The 20,502-nt window shown below is 35.9% G+C and overlaps 2 protein-coding genes across 4 annotated transcripts; one reads left to right on the forward strand and one right to left on the reverse strand.

Moving 5' to 3' along the window:
• Positions 1 to 244: 244 nt before the first annotated feature.
• Positions 245 to 12,796, reverse strand: socs4 (suppressor of cytokine signaling 4). 3 transcript variants are annotated; one of them, XM_048190689.1, is made up of 5 exons: positions 12,589 to 12,796; positions 12,054 to 12,152; positions 7,607 to 7,647; positions 3,373 to 3,612; positions 245 to 2,135 (listed from the first exon to the last, which is right to left on the reverse strand). In XM_048190689.1, exon 5 carries the CDS (start codon positions 2,107 to 2,109, stop codon positions 970 to 972), a length of 1,140 nt encoding a protein of 379 aa, XP_048046646.1. In that variant the 5' UTR covers positions 2,110 to 2,135; positions 3,373 to 3,612; positions 7,607 to 7,647; positions 12,054 to 12,152; positions 12,589 to 12,796; the 3' UTR covers positions 245 to 969. The 3 variants fall into 3 exon arrangements, with proteins under 3 accessions (XP_048046646.1, XP_048046648.1, XP_048046647.1); XM_048190691.1 differs by having other exon boundaries at positions 12,054 to 12,155; XM_048190690.1 differs by lacking the exon at positions 3,373 to 3,612.
• Positions 12,797 to 12,945: 149 nt separating this feature from the next.
• On the forward strand, positions 12,946 to 20,470 carry gnpnat1 (glucosamine-phosphate N-acetyltransferase 1). The gene is made up of 6 exons (XM_048190695.1): positions 12,946 to 13,096; positions 18,237 to 18,400; positions 18,496 to 18,558; positions 18,918 to 19,045; positions 19,144 to 19,205; positions 19,314 to 20,470. The coding sequence occupies exons 1-6, from the start codon at positions 13,089 to 13,091 to the stop codon at positions 19,459 to 19,461; spliced, it is 573 nt and encodes a 190-aa protein (XP_048046652.1). The 5' UTR covers positions 12,946 to 13,088; the 3' UTR covers positions 19,462 to 20,470.
• Positions 20,471 to 20,502: the final 32 nt, after the last annotated feature.

A 20,502-nucleotide genomic window follows, 5' to 3' on the forward strand; every position in this document is an offset into this window, starting at 1 on the left:
CATCTAAATTGTGTATACTAATAAATAGGAGAGAATCATTTCACATTTGGTAAAAAAAAAGTGAGAATATTATTGATCTTTTCAATATAAGCCCCTCAGTTTATTGTTTTGTCCCTGTACATCAATGCACCCAGATCATGTACAGATTCAAAAATAGCACATAAAGGCTTGTATGACAAAACATAATCTGAGAGGAGATTTGGTGTAAACTATAGCAAAACACAGCGAAACAAAACAGTCTTAATTTATTTGTTGATTCTATTGCTTGTTTTTATTGAAAATGTGTTGCTACAATACTGTGTGGTTATACGGGACAGATTTATCAAATATTATACTGACATGGTTTTTCAACTCAAACAGAAATGGTTTGGGCACTGTTCTAAAACACATGAATCCATAATCTAGTAGTTAGAAATTGTCAAGTCAGTTTTACAAGTCTGCCATCTAGTGGAATCCGGTAAGTACTACAATAGTGAAAACTGCCAGTACACTGGAAAAAATAATTTTCATGATTTGTTATCACAACATTTTTCTTTTATCAAATCAACTTGTGGTTCAGATAACATAATATTTTGAGTTTCTGTTGATTAAAACCAATTGTCTTCATTGTGTTAACTCAATTTTTTTATTTCAATGAACTCAAAATATTAAGGCAACCAGATAACTTACTTTTTTTTAAGTTAAACCAACAATTATTTTTTACAGTGTAGATAAAGCAAAAGGTATTAACTTCCTGTTTTATCATAAAGGTCTAGGGCACAGAAGTAAATGACAATAACAGATGATAAACAAGAAAGACAAATGAAAGAAAACCTGCAAAAAAAAATAGTGTAGAAATGTGAATGTCCTGCATATCTTTTAAGATTACAATAAAAACATGAACTGTTTTTTGTGCTGCATGGTAACTACGTCCATTTACTGTGCCTTTCAATCCGTCAAATCAAGCAACGTGTAGTTCTGTCACGGTTTTTAAACAGCACAGGCTCCATTGCATCTATAGTGGTATTGCCTAAGGAAGTGTCTCAAAGTGTAGGGTAACGGCAAGGCTTCAATGCCCTGATATGTTGTACAGCTACAGATGACCGCCCTGCACATGTGCTGCAGAGAGAACGGAAAGTTCCTGGGTAGAGGGCGAGAGAGAAGAGGCTCAAAAAACAGGCAGGAGGCAGGGTCACTGTAGTGCTTTAGCAGGCCTGTGACACTGGAATCTCTGTACATACAAGGGTCACGGCCATCGAAGCTAAAGCGCTTCCCGTTTTGCTCTATCCGAGCGTGGAGGGAGCGGCTATAGCGCCTGAAGCTAACCGAGAAGAGGTATTCATCCTGGGCAGAGTCTCGAAGCAGAAAGGTTCCTTCTGGTTGCCCTTCCAAAAGCTGCTCAGCTTCGAAACGATCCAGGACCCCCCAATAACAAGGGCTGTTGTTGATCTGAAGCAGATCTGGAACCAGGATGTAGTCAGTGTGGGCGCAGCACTGGGAGTCCCCATGTGCAAAAGATGGATCCCAGTCATCCAGACTAGAAGCTCCAGATGAGCTGATCTCCTCCCAGGAAATGAGCGCTGGAGGTGAGGAGGATAGCAAGGGACCTTTGGGTTCGGTTTCGATGCTTAAAGCAGGTTTGGTGTGAGTGCCGTGTTTCTTGATCAGATGCCAACACTGAGCCAGTTCGGATTTCGGAGAGAACGGACACTTGTCCTCCATGAGCTCGGAGACATGAATCTTCCGCTTGGACCAAAGAAGGACAGAGAACGGACGTGAGGACCCGGACTGGTGGTGATGGTGGTGGTGGTTGCGAAGAGGAAGACACTGGCCGACGGCATCCTGAAACTTCTGCCTCAGAGAACGACGGGACAGACCTTTCCTGCAAGGAGAGTCTGAATCCGGTTCTCCAGGGATCGTGCAGCTGCACTTTCGCTCTCGACGTCTCCGAGGACAAGAGGCAGAGCGTACGCTCTGGTCGTCCGTTCCTTCCCCCTCTTCCCCTCTGGGCGCTGTGTCATGGTGTGACCCTCTGGAACGTTTTTTAATACTGCGGATGTAACTATCAGCACTCCAGCTCCGCAGGTTCTTGGGACGAGTGTCTGAGTTTTTGGGCTTCCTCTCTGACATTGCTGCAGGCCCTTTCCAGAAAAGTGCTGCACAGAATTTGAAAATATAATTAGAATTGGCAAAGATAAATATGAGGAATAATACTACTACTAATGCTACTACTACAAGGTTAATAATCTAATCTAGGTTTCCATACTGAAAGGCATAAAATATTACAAAATTAATGAATGCACTGTTTATTTAAGCACATACACGGACTATTCATATCCAACTACAGTACCAAATAACTTTTTTGAGGTGTGGTATCAGGAAATAAACAGGATTCTAGTCATATAAAAATACTTAAACTTAATAGATTTTATTTTTTTAAACTTAGTTAAAAACTATTTTACATTTAATAACTAAAATAAATAAAAAATTTAGGAAAACTGTATTATATGTTTATGTTTAATATGTTTAAGTCAACATGAATTTATAATTAATTTACAAAGCATGAAATACATTATATTCTGTAGAGCATATATACTAATATATATATATATATATATATATATATATATATATATATATATATATAAATTTTAACTACTAAAAATCAATTAAATAAAAATAGATATAAAAATATATTATTTTAAGTATTTTAAAATTAAAAATACTTAATTATAAATATATTAATATATATATTCTTAAAATATATAATATATATTTTTATATCCATTTTTTTATTTTTAGATGTTATTTTTTAAACTTAGTTAAAAACTTTTTTACATTTAATAACTTAACTTAAAATATTGAGGAAAACTCAATTTACTAAATTACTAAACATGAAATATATATAAAAAAATTATTTAAATTTTATATATATATATATATATATATATATATATATATATATATATATATATATATATATATATATATATATATATATATATATATATATATATATATATAATTAAAAATAATTTATTATTTTTTTTTCAAATTTAAATAAAAATATTTTACATTTTATAAAATAATTAGATATTTTGAAAACTGAAAACTGTAATGGGCACAGTAAAGCATTTTTAAGTCAACATAATTGTTATCATTCCTACATTAATTTACAAAACATTAAATACATTATTTACATTATATTTATCTCTCTCTCTATGTATATGTATATATATATATATGTGTGTATATATATATATATATATATATATATATATATATATATATATATATAACAACTATATACAAGTAACAGACAGATATAACTAATAGCTAAAAACTTTAACCTGTGTCTCTAATATGAACAACAACAAAAAATCCAAATCCTACCTTCAGAATAAAATGCAGGATGGAAAATCTTATATCCTCACAGAGGAGTGATGAATTTTTCCATGCCTGAAGTTCGTGCAGCTAGAGCTCGGCATGAACTGAAGGGAGGAAGCACATCCCTCCTATTTAAAACCTCTCAAGTATCAATTCCTCTGAGGAATACTTGCCCTTCACTGGACGGAAGGGGTACTTTTGTCAATGGACAGTTAACCTATCATATCCAACGATGAATACGCTGTCCTGAAGAAATGACATTGAGAATTTTAAATGAGTAGGCTATAGGATGTATAATCTATATCAGTTTTAAGCAATCAAATATATTATAGCTGCCTATACTATTATAGGCAGTTATACTTGCAATAAAAGTGCAAAAACGTGTCCATCTGTTAAATAAGCCACAAGCCCACAACATTAAAATCTTTTAAAATGTATTAGTTCTTAGCATGAACTTTGACTGACCATCAATGAATCAATGAGCTAAATGTAATTAGTCAATAATAATGGACGTCTATTTACGAGGGCAACCTTGTTAGGGAGGAAATGGGAAATTTCCTAACAGACACTGAGAGCTCTACTTCATTGATTTATTGATTGATATGTGCCCTGCTTTAATTTGGGAACATCCGGCAAACATTTGCCCGGCGCAAAAGCAATTTTTGACACCCATTTCAGATGGTGGTCAGGGGTCCATTCTCCACCCAGAAAGTATCAAATATCAAGAGTAATATCAGAGGCATGCAGTTCCAGCCTGCTAAATGGATTACAAAATAAATTCAATAATTCATTATGGCTGTGAAGTCATTGGGTGATGTCATTCTCAAATATTAAAATATTTTACTCTCTTTTATTTAATATCACAGGCATGCTACTGTGTAGCAATTAATTATTCAGCAGAACATCCTGCATCCTTGTTTTCACTCATTTTCACTGTAATTTGTCTCTCTCTATTTTTCGCTCTCTAAATGTGTGAGGCAGCAGGATGGCATCCACGAGCTTGAGTGATGAATTCTCTTGCGATCTGTTAAAAGTGGTTGATCGGATCAATGTGTAGAGGCACAAATGATGCAGTTGTTCCACTCAACCCCCTCTTCATATCTTACAGATGTAAGAACAAGGAAGAACTGTCATGTGTTCAGTCCTTTCTCTTATAATATTCTTTTCCCTTCTTGTTGTAGAACTTAAAAAAATAAAGACAACATTTTGCATGTATTTTTACAGTGTAAGTAAATGTTATGACAGTATTTTTTTTTAATTTTAAGAATATCAGCTAAAGAGATCTATGTAAATTGTTCTGTTATTCACATTTTTAATTTGTTGAGTAATAAGTGATAAATATGTCTAATGAGAATTATAATGGTTGAAATAAACTAAAATAACCTAATTGAATTAAAGGTTTAAGTACTAAAATTGATAAAACTGAAATAAAAAATAAAGATAAATAACAAAAACTAACAAAGCCCATAAAATTATTTAAATTAAAATTAAAACAAAATAATTATACAAATTAATAATTAATCAAATAATACTAAAAGACAACACTGCCACACACAAAGGACGATAATGACAAAGATATAGTTTTAAAAATTGTTCCAAATATAAAAGAATAACAGAGTCCACACCACAACTACTGTATAACGATAACGGCACAGAGAAATGATAGAGTAGGGCTGCATCCAAAATCACATACTTCCCTACTATATAGTAGGCGAAAAACAGTATGTGACAAAAGAAGTATGTCCAAATTCACAGTACTCATAAATTAGTAGGCGGACAGTACCTGGATAACCTACTACTGACGATGAGATTCTGAAGTGTGCATATGATGGACACTTTACTATCCCATGAGACCACGGGAGAGGATTTGTGAATGACAGTGAAACGACACAACTGACGCTGGTAGGTCACATGATAATGACAACATGGCAGATGTGGTATATCTGGATTACATTCATACTACACACATTCATACTATATAAAACATACCTTTTAGCAGTCACAAAGTAATTACTTATTTAAAATAAGTACCCACTCAAGAGAGTATGCGATTTCGGATGAAGCCTTGGACTTACTTTCAGACCTATTTTTTTCCAGCTGATGAATGATAAAAACTTTGACAGCCAATCAGAATCCATGCTGCTTTAAAGCATTTAAGCAAGCGTCCGTCGACAGAACTGCAGCGCACGCTTAAAATAAACAGAACGATGTTGTGCATTGTTTTAGATGCTAATATAGTTATCGATACAGTTTTCATTCTAGGTGTGATAGAATGAAAAGTGATAGAAAAACATTCTAGGAAGTTTTGCCGCTTTGTCGCCATCTCTGTTTGAAACCTGCAATTGCAGTTATTTGCGGAATTATCATCTTTACGTTGGTTGTGCATCTGCATTTCGGCGTGGCTCCTCAGCGCGGATGAATCTAATGCTTTGAGGAGAATGTGTGGCTGTCAGTCACCGCACCAGTGGATACTGTACTTAGAAATCACAGATTGTAGTCTTGGAAGTATGACCAAAATAAGAATTTTCACCGGAAAATATCACTGCCACTTTTGTTCTGACCAACTTACAATAAATCGTGCTGCTAATGGTGATTAAATCTAACGATCGCTTAGCTCAGATCACGTCAAACCATGCAATTATTATTTTTATACTTTGTACTCAAATTGTTAAAGGTGCTCTAGAATTAAATATTGATTTTACCTTGACATAGTTGAATAACAAGAGTTCAGTACATGGAAATGACATACAGTGAGTCTCAAACTCCATTGTTTCCTCCTTCTTATATAAATCTCATTTGTTTAAAAGACCTCCGAAGAACAGGCGAATCTCAACATAACACTGACTGTTACGTAACAGTCGGGGTGTACGCCCCCAATATTTGCATATGCCAGCCCATGATCAAGCCATTAGACAAGGGCAAAACGTCTGGATGTGCACAGCTGAATCATCAGACTAGGTAAGCAAGCAAGAACAATAGCAAAAAATGGCAGATGGAGCAATAATAACTGACATGATTCATGATAACATGATATTTTTAGTGATATTTGTGAATTGTCTTTCTAAATGTTTCGTTAGCATGTTGCTAATGTACTGTTAAATGTGGTTAAAGTTACCATCGTTTCTTACTGTATTCACGGAGACAAGAGAGCCGTTGCTATTTTCATTTTTAAACACTTGCAGTCTGTATAATTCATAAACACAACTCCAACAGTGTAGCATTCATAAATCTCTCCAACAGTGTAGCATTAGCCGTTAGCCACGGAGCATAGCCTCAAACTCATTCATAATCAAATGTAATACATCCAAATAAATACTATACTCACATGATCCGATCCATGCATGCAGTATGCATGACAAACATCTTGTAAAGATCCATTTTGAGGGTTATATTGGCTGTGTAAACTGTGTTTATGCTGTTCAAGGCAAGCGCGAGCTCCGGGGAGGGGGAGCACGAGAATTAAAGGGGCCGCAACCTATATATCGGTGCATAGTTAATGATGCCCCAAAATAGGCAGTTAAAAAATGAATTAAAAAAAATCTATGGGGTATTTTGAGCTGAAACTTCACAGACACATTCAGGGGACACCTTAGACTTATATTACATCTTTTAAAAAGAAGTTCTAGGGCACCTTTAACAACATCAGCATTGCGTGACTACATGTATTTAGTGTGTATTAGCGTTACCTGTAGATTTCAATTTCTGTACAGTCTAATCTCTAACGTTAATTTGTCATACCATACTATCCGCCATCAAAATGAAAAGTTTAATTATTGAAACTGCTGTGAGAAAAGGCTATAAATGATCCACCTCACATGTGATATAGCCTGCTAGCTGGGACTCCTACTTTATGTAAACAGACGTGATGTAATGACGGAAAAATGAGCGGCGACATGCTAGAATTTCCCGCAGAAACCCAAGGTAAGGCTAAGGTAAGGAGATAGTTTTGAACACTGGCTGGTTTTGTACTTGCTCAAAAAATTTATTTTTGATCATTTTTAACCAAAAAAAAGTTAGACTGCAGCTTTAACAATCAACTTATCATTTAAAGTAAAGGAACAAACACATTCTGACACCATAGTCACAAAAGATGACAACAAAATAGCCTAAACAACACTGTAAATTAAACTGAAAAACTATTAAACAATACAACCATAATTAATAATTATTCATGCCCCAGTGCATGCAGAGTATGAATAAGAATACAAAGCCACAAAATAATTTTTAAAAAAGACCTTACTGGTAAGAAGATTATCTCCCGCTGATGGCTGGACCGTGGACCTAAAAAACAAACAAACCCCCCCAAAAAATAGTCTATTAGAACACAAAAGCTGCAATGAGATGCATTAGTTGCATTACAGAAAACTACAATCAATAATTTACATTTAATTATCATTTTAAAATGTTTTCTTAAAATGTGAATTTTTAATCACTTGGTGAACATCATTATTAACCTTCCTGCCTCATGAATTACCAGAATTTTACTGCTTCTTTCAAATACTTGGACTAAATTTGGATTCCCACCAGACCGCACAATGCCGAAGTGAAGCATGTTTAGCTGGAAGAAGTAACAGGATCAGACAACTGGGAGAACAAGCTCCTGTATCACATATGAGAACAAATCTGTAGCCCATATCTGATGATTATGAGAAATCATATTCCTGCACAAAGAGGACAGTAACTCAGTATGCCATTAACATGGCAGAGTTTATCAAAGAGAGGGAACCTTGCCAAGCAAGTCTCAGATATGCCAGCTATTACTGTGCTATCGATCTGATGCACAGCAGAGCAACCATGCACATCATGAATTTTTCATTTGATTGTGTTGTCAAATTGTAAGACAAAGGCCATACAAGCCTTACCCTCATTTTATGAGCACTTTTTTCTTCAGTGTACAGTCTCAACACCTCCCCAAAGGCTTGTTTATGGTAATAAGGAAGTTTAAGGCTCTCAGTAAAAGACTCCTGCAGTCATAATGATTCCATTGTCTGCACCGGTTCTCAACGTGTCTGGCAGATAATATCGCATGACCATCGTTCAAGTGTAGACACTACTGATGTTGCTTCAGAATGGTGGCTCTTTGAGTGATGGAAAGTCTGTAATTAAATCAGCGGGAAGTCTCTGGCTCCATGGCTCTTGTGTTCATGTTCTCTCCATTGATCTGTATCAGTATCTGGACGGCTTCTGTAACTGCCGTTGCAGCTGAGGTGCTCTAGTGTCTGTGCTTTGGGCTAGCAAAGCTGGCTTGAGAGAAATCAAATTGCCCTATGGATTGCTATGTTATTTTAAAGCCAGAGTGTGTAGTTTTTTCATATTAAAACAATTTCTAATATCCAGATACAAGAAAGTAAAGCATTTGCAGATGAATTTGTGTCTTTGGCTCTATAAAACTTGTATTGCATTTGTTTAAGCATTCTGACAAGCCCAAAATAGCAACACTGACTCAACCAGTGGAGTGAGTTTGAGGGCAGGATTATTGGTTTGATCGACCAATGGCAGATGAGGATGTGTTTGAGAAACCTGTTTGAAGACAAACATTATTGGTACTTAAATAGAGATTTTGCACTTTTGACCAGTAAGCAACCACCTAGCAACCAACTAGAACACCCTAGCAACCACATAGCAACAAATTAAAAACATCTGATCAAAACAACTCAGCAACTGCTTTTCTAATTAAAGTCGACATGAAAGGGAAGTTGCATTTTTTTCCATATTAATATTTGAGTGAAACGGCTTCTCGAACAAGAAAAACTGTAGGACAAGACGGGATTTTGTCCATCGGAATTGATTGGATTGTTGGATAGTTGTGGTTTGCTATTGCTGTGATCTTGCGCTGAAAGAACACATTATCGGAGAAAAGATGTCGCTGCAAAAAGGAAGGGAAGTTGTTTTTTAAAAGGCCCACTGAAGTGCCTTGGAATGCATTGCATTTCCACTGAAACAGGAAAACAGGGCGGGACATATCAAACAGCTCCTCCTCTTTTTTTAAATAGCCAATAGCATTTTGTTTATATCACAGCCATTGAGCTCGGTAAAACCTTAGTTTCCTTCTAATATCCAACCGTTTCTCCTCTTAATCTCTTCCATATCACTTAAAAATACAGAATTCTGTGCAGAATTCAAATGGTCCAATACGTTTTGTGGTCTGCGCCGACTCGTGGATATCATCCGCTCTGTGATATCGTGTTTCTGGACCGGAGCAGACTGTGCGCTGCAGCAGTTCATGTGACACTAGTGTGAAACCAGACTTAATTCGTGGAAAGCATATTTATACTGTCTTAATCATTCCCTATCCCCTATATAGTGCACTATGTGCCATTCACCATGTAGAAATAGTAAATGTGTGAACAAATGACAAATTTCAGCTGCAGCTTCAGCGTCTGTTGATAGTGTAGGAGGGGGCGGGACATTTTAGAATCTAGAGAGCATTTGATTGGACAGAAGATCTGACGAGAAGCTGAATTCCACGGTGATGTCATGAAAATCCATGATTCCATTTTAGCGGAAGTGAGAAACTAAGTTTTGAATGCTTATATCTCCTAAATGCAAATTTTGTCATTGTTTTGGAACACACCAGCTTATTTATAACTTTAAAGGAATACTCCACTTTTTTCCAACTCCCCTAGAGTTAAACTGTTGAGTTTTACCGTTTTCAAATCCATTCAGCCAATCTCCGGGTCTGGCGGTACCACTTTTAGCATAGCTTAGCATAGTTCATTGAATCTGATTAGACCGTTAGCATCTCGCTCAAAAATGACCAAAGAGTTTCAATATTTTTTCTGTTTAAAACTTGACTCTTCTGTAGTTACATCGAGTACTAAGACCAATGGAAGATGAAAAGTTGCGATTTTCTAGGCCGATATGGCTAGGAGCTATACTCTCATTCTGCCGTAATAATCAAGGAACTTTGCTGCCGCACCATGGGTGCAGCAGGCGCAATGATATTATGCAACGCCTCTCACAAATGTCTCCATGGTTGCAAGGCACACTCCCTGTGCAAGCAGGGGTCACAGGTGCTGCGTAATAGCATTTCAAATCACATAAGCCAATATTTAATTCACAACAGAACATAGATAACATAACAAATGTTTAAATTGAGAAATTTTACAATTTTATGCACAAAATGCATAGTATTCGATCATTTCAAATTTGATGCCTGGTACAGGTCTCAAAATAGTTGGGACAGGGGCATGTTCACCATGGTGTAGCATCTCCTCTTCTTTTCAAAACAGTTTGAAGACGTCTGGGCATCAAGGTTATGAGTTTCTGGAGTTTTGGTGTTGGAATTTGGACCTTCTGGACCATGTTCACATGGCTTCCTTTTTGCATGATAGAGCTTTAGTTGGCATCTGCAGATGGCACGGCAGATTGTGTTTACCGACAGTGGTTTCTGGAAGTATTCCTGGGCCCATTTAGTAATGTCATTAACACAATCATGCCGATGAGTGCTGCAGTGTCGTCTGAGGGCCCGAAGACCACGGGCATCCAATAAAGATCTTCGGCCTTGTCCTTTACGCACAGAGATTTCTCCAGTTTCTCTGAATCTTTTGATGATGTTATGCACTGTAGATGATGAGATTTGCAAAGCCTTTGCAATTTGATGTTGAGGACCATTGTTTTAGTATTCCCCAATTTTTTTACACACTCTTTCACAGCTCTGGCCATCTTTACTTCTGAGAGACTCTGCCTCTCTAAGACATCCCTTTTTAGCTAATCATGTTACAGACCTGATATCAATTAACTTAATTAGTTGCTAGATGTTCTCCCAGCTGAATCTTTTCAAAATTTTGTACTTTTTCAGCCATCTGTTGCCCCCGTGCCAACTTTTTTGAGACCTGTAGAAGGCATCAAATTTAAAAATGAGCTCATTTAGTGGATAAAAGTGTAAAATTTCTCCATTTAAACATGTGTTATGTTATCTATGTTATATCGTAAATAAGATATTGGCTCATGTGATTTGAAAGTCTTTTAGTTTTCATTTTATTCAAATTTAAAAAACGTCCCAACATTTCCGGAATTTGGGCTGTACATTGTTCTGTTTTAATAAATCATCTACATTAAGATATGTTAAGGCCAATGTTTGCCGTCTCATTTTTGTCCATGTACAGTCATTAAAGACAAACAGACTGTATTTCAATGATTTGTATCTCACTCAATGTAATGATCCATGGTGTAGTCATGTGAACTAGTATATCAGCTTTCTGCAGGCATTTTTTGTGCTCTCATCCTCCCTATTTCCCGCAATGTTCATTCAATACCTGCTGTCTCTCTGCTTCCCTTTTCATGCAAGTTATTGAGCTTATTAAGAATGCCTGCAGCATTTTTAAGCAGTAATTGGAGACGCATTATGGAATTACTGTTGTCACAAGTGCTTTGTCTATATGTACCATCATTACTTCATTAAATGTGTGCACCATATCGACAAGCCTTACCATTAAGCCTTATCTGCTAATTTCTTTGCAAAATTTTAAAATGTTCTTAAAATGAAGACATGAACTAAACAAATTAAAAGTAAAAGTAAAAGAAACAAAAAAAAAAAAGAAACAATTTGGATTGGAAAATATTTCCGAATGTCTAAATTACCAAAAATAGTTGGTTAATATGTATGTTTAAATATTCCTCGTAAGGAATGTTTAGGCAAATTATTAGAATTATTGACTGCTTTGTGGTCTGTTTTGATATTATACCTTATTTAGTGCAGGCACATGCAAGGATTTGGGATCAATAGGTGTTTTCTTCTCCAATTTCTTGTTGGTCCTTTCTGTACACTCACATCCTACAGATATCTGCTTAAAAACATTTGAAAAGATGATTAATTTTTTTAGGCACTTGAGAAAATCAATACGAGAAGGAAGAGAGATGAATTCCAGTAACTGCAGCTGAGTATGTCTGAGTATGCAGTTTACACAGCCTGTCCTTAGAAGTCACGACAAGACCAAGGGGTCAAGGTGGAGCTGGTTAGCATGGCTTAGATGGTTGATAGGTTACTACAAAGCAATCATTTAAAACTACATTGATAGTAATTCTGCAAGCAAAAATCATCCTTCCATCTGACAGCCTTTCAAATTTAGCTTTGTATTCTGACGGAATAATATTTTTAGTAACATATAAATTGTAAATATGTCATTATATAGTATCCAAGCAATCACACTGTAACGTGTATGAATTACACAACTTAGTTTGTCACAGGGCCATTATCGCGTGAAATGGCAGTTTATTTACCACAGTAATTTTTTCCTATTCAATCTTAGCAGTCTTGTCGAACCACACCGTTGTCAGTTTTTCATATTCAACACGTCTAAGATCACAAAACCAGTTTGTAAACTTGCTAAACATCTTTTCTTTTCCCTAGAGACGGATACGAACGTCATCGCACCGCGCCCTCGTTAAACCCGCGCCACGTCATATTCCACGCACGCAGACAGACAGAGGGAGGAGGGGATGAAACACGCAGGCCCCGCCCTCCATTTGCGATGATTGGCCAGCTGTACTAGCAACAAGTCTGTGATTGGACAATTGAGAAGTCGTTTATTTACCGTACCAACGACAGCAAACAGTGATTGGGTGAAGGGCGGGGCTCGTTAGAATACGTGTGAGGAAAAAATAATAACGCAGGAGGAAGTGTGTCTGTCATGCTGGACCATTGAAGATCTCTGTAACTGGAGCCGAGTGGCCAGGATTCATTCAAACATTTTAGGAAAGCAAAAGCTGGCCAATATCATATGTCTCCGTAAGTACATGACAAATCGATCTCAGACACATGAATCTAACGCAGTTTGATCGCGAGCTCTTTTATCATTTAATTGAACATATGAATAGTATTTTGGGAATTACAGATTGGGAATGTAGGTTGATTTCGTCCCCAGAGAACAGTAGTTTTTTTTAAAAAAAGGAAAGCCATATGAAATGAATCTGATCACTACTGAACTTGATATTATGTACTTTCTGTTCTACACTGAATCGTGACCTTTGTCATTTGTCATTTATTAGAGGCTGCCATAAACGGCTTTGAGATTAACTTGTGCTCATTTCGTGAAATATTGTCTTTTCTTGAAAATGCAGAGAACACAGTTTAGACTATAGTCTTAAGATATACTAACTGGATGTTGTACTCTGTCATTCTTTGGATTTTTGGTTTGTAACAGAGGTGTAAAGAGTACCTGAACTATACTTGAGTAAAATAACAGAAAACTTAGTCTACAGCCAAAATGACTCCATTACAAGTCATCAATTCCAAAACGACTTGAGTAAAACTCTTTGAGTACTTGATTTTAACAGTACTTAAGTGTTTTACTCGTAATGAATGTTGGCTCAAAGATGTTCACCCAAAAATGAAAATGTATCATCATTTAATCACCCTCATGTTGCTCCAAACCTGTATGAATTTATTTCTTCTGCTGATCACAGAAGATATTTTGAAAGGGCACCTATTATGCAAAATTCACTTTTACATGGTGTTTGACCATAAATGTGTGTTGGCAGTGTGTGAGCAAAACCACCCTAGAATGAGAAAAATCCACCCAGTGGTTTTTTTACAATCTCAATAATTCATAAGCACTGTCTCAGAACGCCCTGTTCTAAGATTGCTCTCACTGTGACGTAGAATTGCGCTAAGCCCCACCCACTTGGTTTGATTGACAATCTGGTTTTGGCATAGACCCCGACCTCGGTGATCTGTCAACCATCCTCCATTGTTTCAACGACAGCCGGTAATGTCTCCTAAGAAACATAAGTGTTCTGTTGTGGGATGTAATAATGAACATAGTAGTTTTCACTTACTTCCGACATCAGAGCCACTGAAAACGCAGTGGATGGATTTTATTTACGAAGGAAAGGCGCCACTCAAAATACGTTTATGTTTGCGCGAATAATTTTTTGACTGACTGTTTTGAGAACGAGGGTCAATTCAAAGCAGGTCTTGCTTCAATGTTAATCCTCAAGTGTGGATCGTTGCCTACTGTTCGCGATCCAACGTCACCTCCAGAAGAAGTAAGTGTATTTAATGTTTTTTGAGCAAATAGTCATTTCAGTCGATGTCAGCCAATTCAATAACAAATGCGTCTAAAGTTGTTGTCGTCGTCGTAGAATGTCTGTGTATATAATTTAAACCTTGTTTGTATAGTGTGTATCCACACGTATATATATATATATTTAAAGATATTGTATTAAAAACTGTGTATGTTTACTTAGCAAACGTTATCACAGTATTTGTGTTTGTAGTTTCAAAAAATTGCGCGAACGTTATCACAGTGTGTGTGTGTGTGTGTGTGTGTGTGTGTGTGTGTTGCACATCCATAATTGCAAAGGGGACGCGATTAAAACTCTGTAAGTACATAAATGTATCAAATAACCATTCAGAGACGTCCTGCTCCATTCTCAATTGTGTTTCTTCTGCCGGAGTCTCTTCATCATCTGGGTCTGATTCCGGTTCAAACATGTACGGCTGAATGCCATACAAAACAGCGGGTCTCTCACTCTCAGGGTGTGTCTCAATCAGTTCCCAAGCTCCCGAGCTCGTGAATCAGTATATCGTGTACACGAATTCGGGCACTGATAAGGACAGTAAAAGATGCTGGTTCACTACACATTGGGACACTTATGACTCTATTTCCGGCAACGTGACAACGTCCTCATTGTACAACATCACTACTGGTATTTATGATCAACAACAGAGCTGATATTTTCTGACATTACTTGTAATGTTATTTAAAGTACATTATGATTAATTATTTGCTTGTTAAATATAAGTGCAACATTTCAGTCGTGAATAAATTATAAATGTTAGCTAGATTATGTTCATTACCTGTCTAGCAATGTATGTTTATGCTGAAATATAATAAAATAACGGTTTGTATTTTTAAAAACATCTATCGCGTATCGTTATGTGTAGTGAGTTGGCTCACGTGATTCAAGTTTCGCGCTTCAGAACTTCCGTTAAGGGAGCATAGTGAGCATCGATGCTCCCAGTGCCCAAGGAAGTCGACCGGAAGTTGAAGTCGGCCGGGTGCCGCCATCTTGTAGCAGAACTTCACTTGCGTTAGCATCCCCATTGACTCCTATTCATTTTGGCGTCACTTTGACAGTGAATAACTTTACATCTGAGGCGTTTAAAGACTCCATTTGTCCATTATTTATTTCTAAAGATACACGACAATGTATAAAGGGCTCCATTACCTTCTATGTTACATTATGGCCCCGTAGAAACAGTTTTTGTAAAAATAGGCTAACGATTGCGTCATAACCACTCGACTCTCTGTCGCACAGTAGAGAAATTACCGTAGAGACAGGAGGAGATGCTCGCAGGCAATCGGGGTGATTATCTTAATATGGCGTACTGGCGTTACATTTTAAAATACTATACAAAATAATTAATCAGAATACTTACTCCTGCTCACTCACGCCAAAGAACTCCCCGCTCAAGCTCGCCGTCTCTGCGAGATTAACGATGGCAGTTTTGACGCACAGCTACTAGAAGATTTACATCTGTCAGACAGGTTGCGGACGTCATCAAGCTTAGTTTGAGTCTGCGCGTCAGAAACGGAAGTGCTAAAAATCGCTAAAAATGGGCTTCACTTCTCTCAATTGAGTTCCAATGGGGTCGCTGTGTCCATTTCTTTTACTGTCTATGGATGCTCCCTGGTTTTCACGGTGCATTGTGGGACTTTTCAGGGAGCGAACGTTTCAGTGCCCTGGAAGGATTCTGCGATTGAGACAGCCCTTAAAATGGCCGACTCCCTGGTCAGTGCCCTGACTACTGAACTAGGGAGCTGATTGAGACACAGGGTCAGCCATTCTGCTTCTAACGACTGTTTATTGCCATAGGTATGCAAGTTACGCCCTCATCCAAAGACAGGGCGGGGATTTGCAGCTCATTTATATTTAAGGTGGTACACACCAAAACAGCTCTTTTTAAAACAGGCCCCAAAAATGACATTTTCAAATGGTTATAATAAATTAACTGTGGGGTATTTTGTGCTGAAACTTCACAAATACATTCTGGGGACACCCAAGACCAATATTACATCTTGTAAAAAGGGGCATAATAGGTGCCCTTTGAAGAATGTCAGTTTCCAAAAAGTTGATGGACCCCATTGATATAGTATTTTTTTTTTTTTTTTCTCCATACTATGGAAGTCAGTGGGGTCCATCAACGGTTTGGTTACCAATATTCTTCAAAATATCATCTTTTGTGTTCAGTGGAAGAAAGAAATTCATACAGATTATAAAACACCTGCAGTTCACAAGTAGAGCTGGGTAGTAACGGATTACATGTAATCTGGATTACGTAATCGGATTCCAAAAATCAAGTACTTGTAATTAGAGTAAACTACTTTTTAAAATACTCGTAATCAGATTACAGTTACTTTTTTATGGATTACATGAGTACATATTATTTACACAATGGCAGTAAGTTGTTCACAATTCATTGATTCTACTAATTTTTAATTTTTGTAACATTTATATATTTTTTTTAATAATAAACCTGCCGCTTGTATACGTTCGTGATTCTTCGAGTTTTTCCGGCGGTGAGGGGGAAATATAGATGAAATATATATATGAAATAATAATATATGAAATATAGATTAAATATTTGATGTAGCAGTGATATTGCTGTGAATTTCATGTTTTTCAATATTGTAATGTTGCTTTTTTCTAAATTTACTTAATTTTAAGTAAACATGTTTTAAAATCCTAAAATGTGATTTTGTTATATTCAGTGTTACTATCAGTAAACACTAACAGGTACATTAGTGTTAGTATTTTGAAGTATCAACTGTCCATATATTGCACTTTAAAAAGAATCTGTTGAGGCTCTTGTTGGTGAATAGAATATATATTTTTTGGAATATATTTTTTCTTTGTATCTGTCAAAATAGTACAAGATTATCCTACAATATATGTGACATCAAATAAGGGTTAGCACAAAAGTAATGTAAATGTAATCCAAAAGTAGTCAGATCACGTTACCAAAAATGTGTAATCTAAGAGATAAAATTTGAAATCAGTAATAATATTACTGATTACAAATTTTGTCATGTAATTTGTAATCAGTAACGGATTACAATTTATAAGTAATCTACCCAGCTCAGTTCACAAATACCTTCTAATGTACTCACATTCATATAAAGTAGCCTTTTGTGATAAGTTTGGGTAAGGGCAAGACGCACAAGATATAGTCCCTTCAATGCCTTGTAGATGGCGATATCACTTATTTTGTAGCAGAAATAAACTGCTGTAGAAAAAGTTAGGTGCCTTGCAAAATGTAACAAGTAATTTCATTACTCATCACCAATGTTTTGGAGTAAAGAGTACATACTTGTTCAAAAATGTCATCAAAGTAGAGAGTAAAAGTTGGTAATGTCTTTGATACTCAGTAAAACTACAGATTAGCCAAAAAGATACTCAAGTACAGTAACTAATTACATTTACTCAAATACTTTACAACACTAGTTTGTAATAACACGCTTCTAAAAGAAAGATCATTTTATAGTTTTGATTAATTATTTGAATTAGCTTTTATTTTATATTTTCCATGTTCATTTTAATTTTAGTTAAAAGTTCAAGTTAAACTAAATGAGAATTTTCCTTTGGCAACTAGCTGTAAAAGTTTATATATATATATATATATATATATATATATATATATATATATATATATATATATATATATGTATGTTTTTAGTTCAATGTTAATATATATATATATTTTAGTTAATGTTATTTATAGACAGGCGCCTGCAGCTGTTCACCAGTTTGACTTTGAATTGTAAATATTTGGATGATCAAAGTCCAAATAAAATGTTACCAGTAACACATTTATTGACGGGGAGTCCTGATCCGTAGTAAATGTGTCTAATGTTTTATTATAGGGCCTCTGTAATGTTGCTGGACGAGACGCCCCTATTTGATCCTTCTCTGCTTCAAGAGCTGGACTGGAGCAGCAACACCGTCTCCTTCTCACCTCCCATTTCTCCCTGTCAGCCCGGAGATGGCCTGGTGCTCCGTCCTCTCTGTACTGCTGACCTAGACAGAGGTACTGGTTACAATTCAGCAGTCTGCATGCACACTCATGTTTAGTGCTTCAGACAATCATGATGAACATATGTTTGTCTTTATGCTTTTTTTTAGGCTTCTACAAGGTCTTATCCCAGCTCACAGTGGCTGGAGATGTCACAGAAGAACAGTTCAAAGGTTCCACAAGTGTCTAACTCAAAACATCTCAGTTCTTTATGTAGACCTTATATACTAGTTAAACAAGCGCAGCCATCTTTAAAATTTTGTCTTTGAACTTCTGTTTTTGGCATCACTGTCGAAGTGGATTTACTTATTGTAGAGTTAACAAAAGTTATCATAAGCATTGTAATGTTTGAAGTGGATGTCATAAATGTCAGTAGACCGGGAACTTTTTAAAATGAGTGGTTTATTCATAAATCCGTAAGATCTTGCCTTCATGCTGCGGATATAGAAACATGAAGACAGAACATAACGAGTGTAGCACCGGGTGGGTCTATATGAAATACTAAAAAAAAAATACTCTTAAAAATTTTCAGCAAATTTTGAACACATGAAGAAATCTGGAGACTATTATGTCATAGTGGTGGAAGACACGAATCTTGGACAAATTGTTGCCACAGCAACACTTATCATAGAGCACAAATTCATCCACGCTTGTGCAAAGGTACTTTAATACATTTTAAATATGTATTTTCATAGTGCATATGTTCAAAGTACACATTATATAATTGTTTTTTGTTGTTGTTGTTGTTGTTCCGGCAGAGAGGACGTGTAGAAGAAGTGGTTGTGAGTGACATATGCAGAGGGAAACAGCTGGGAAAACTGTGAGTTTGAGTTTTAAAAACACAACTGATTCAGGAATACCGTATTTTCTTTCAAGGTATCTGTATCAAAAGTAAATGTTTGAATGTCGTATTTTTTTTTTTTTTTAGGTTGGTATCAACATTGACTCTCCTCAGCAAAAAATTGCAGTGCTACAAAGTAACACTGGAGTGTGCGCCAAAAAATGTGGAATTTTATAAAAAGTTTGGCTACTCCACTTCAGATGATTCTTACATGCAGTGCCGGTTCTTTGACTGAATCAAAAAGATTCTTTAGAACTCTTGATCTGTTCTATTCTCTGAGAATCCTAGATCAGACTACCTCGAAGATTTCACTTTTTTTAGCCAGCAAAAAAAGAAAAACAATCAACTTGATCATTTGGTGACCAGTAACAATAGTAAAATATTGTGAAATAAGCATTTTGAATTCACTACAACACAGAAGAATGGGCATATTCATGAATGTTCTTTCTAAATGTCAACATCAAGCACTTGAAGAGAAGGCTATAGAAATCAGATCTAATCATATACAGAATGTGTGGTTTACACTGTCAGCCACAAAAAGTAACACTGTGTTCTGTTAAAGAGAAAAGACAAAATGGTTTTGTTTTATAGAAGGGCTTATGTACTTGAATATTTTTAAATGTAAAGATTTCTATACAAGGTTTTTTTGTTAGAGGGAAAATGTTTGAAATTACAAAAACTGTTTAAAATTTTTTTACAAAACTGTTTAAGGCATATTTCCCTCTTTTACTTAATGTTAATGTTGTGCTTTAAGAAATACCAAACATCAAATCATTTCCATGCTTTGAGCAGGTCCTACAAAATCTATTTTATCTTATTTCGATTTCTCTTGCAGGTACTCATCTTCAATGTAGAGAACATTTAATAGAAAGAAAATAGTTTACATTTATTTATTATGCTTATGTATTTTCTCAATTTTGGCTCTAGTCTTAGCCACTGGTGATGCTGAATCATTAGTTGTGTATCAAATCTAATGAAGGAAAATAAATTATTTTGAAATATATCCTGATGCAATGAAAGCATATCTATGTACGCTAAATGCCTTTATTTTTGTACTTGCACCAATAATCAACAAACAAGGGGCATCTAAATACTTTAGTTGTTGACTGACAGTTGACACAAACATGTGGCAGTGATGTTATTTGCTTTTATAACTGTTATATTTTATAATTGATGTAAAACCATTGAATGACAAGTGAGTGAATAGGTTAAAAATTTCATTAAAATCTCAAGTTCATATTGTATTTCAATGAAGTTGGATTATCATTTGAAATCT

This window comes from Megalobrama amblycephala, linkage group LG5 (assembly GCF_018812025.1).
Source record: "Megalobrama amblycephala isolate DHTTF-2021 linkage group LG5, ASM1881202v1, whole genome shotgun sequence".
Taxonomy (NCBI): domain Eukaryota; kingdom Metazoa; phylum Chordata; class Actinopteri; order Cypriniformes; family Xenocyprididae; genus Megalobrama; species Megalobrama amblycephala.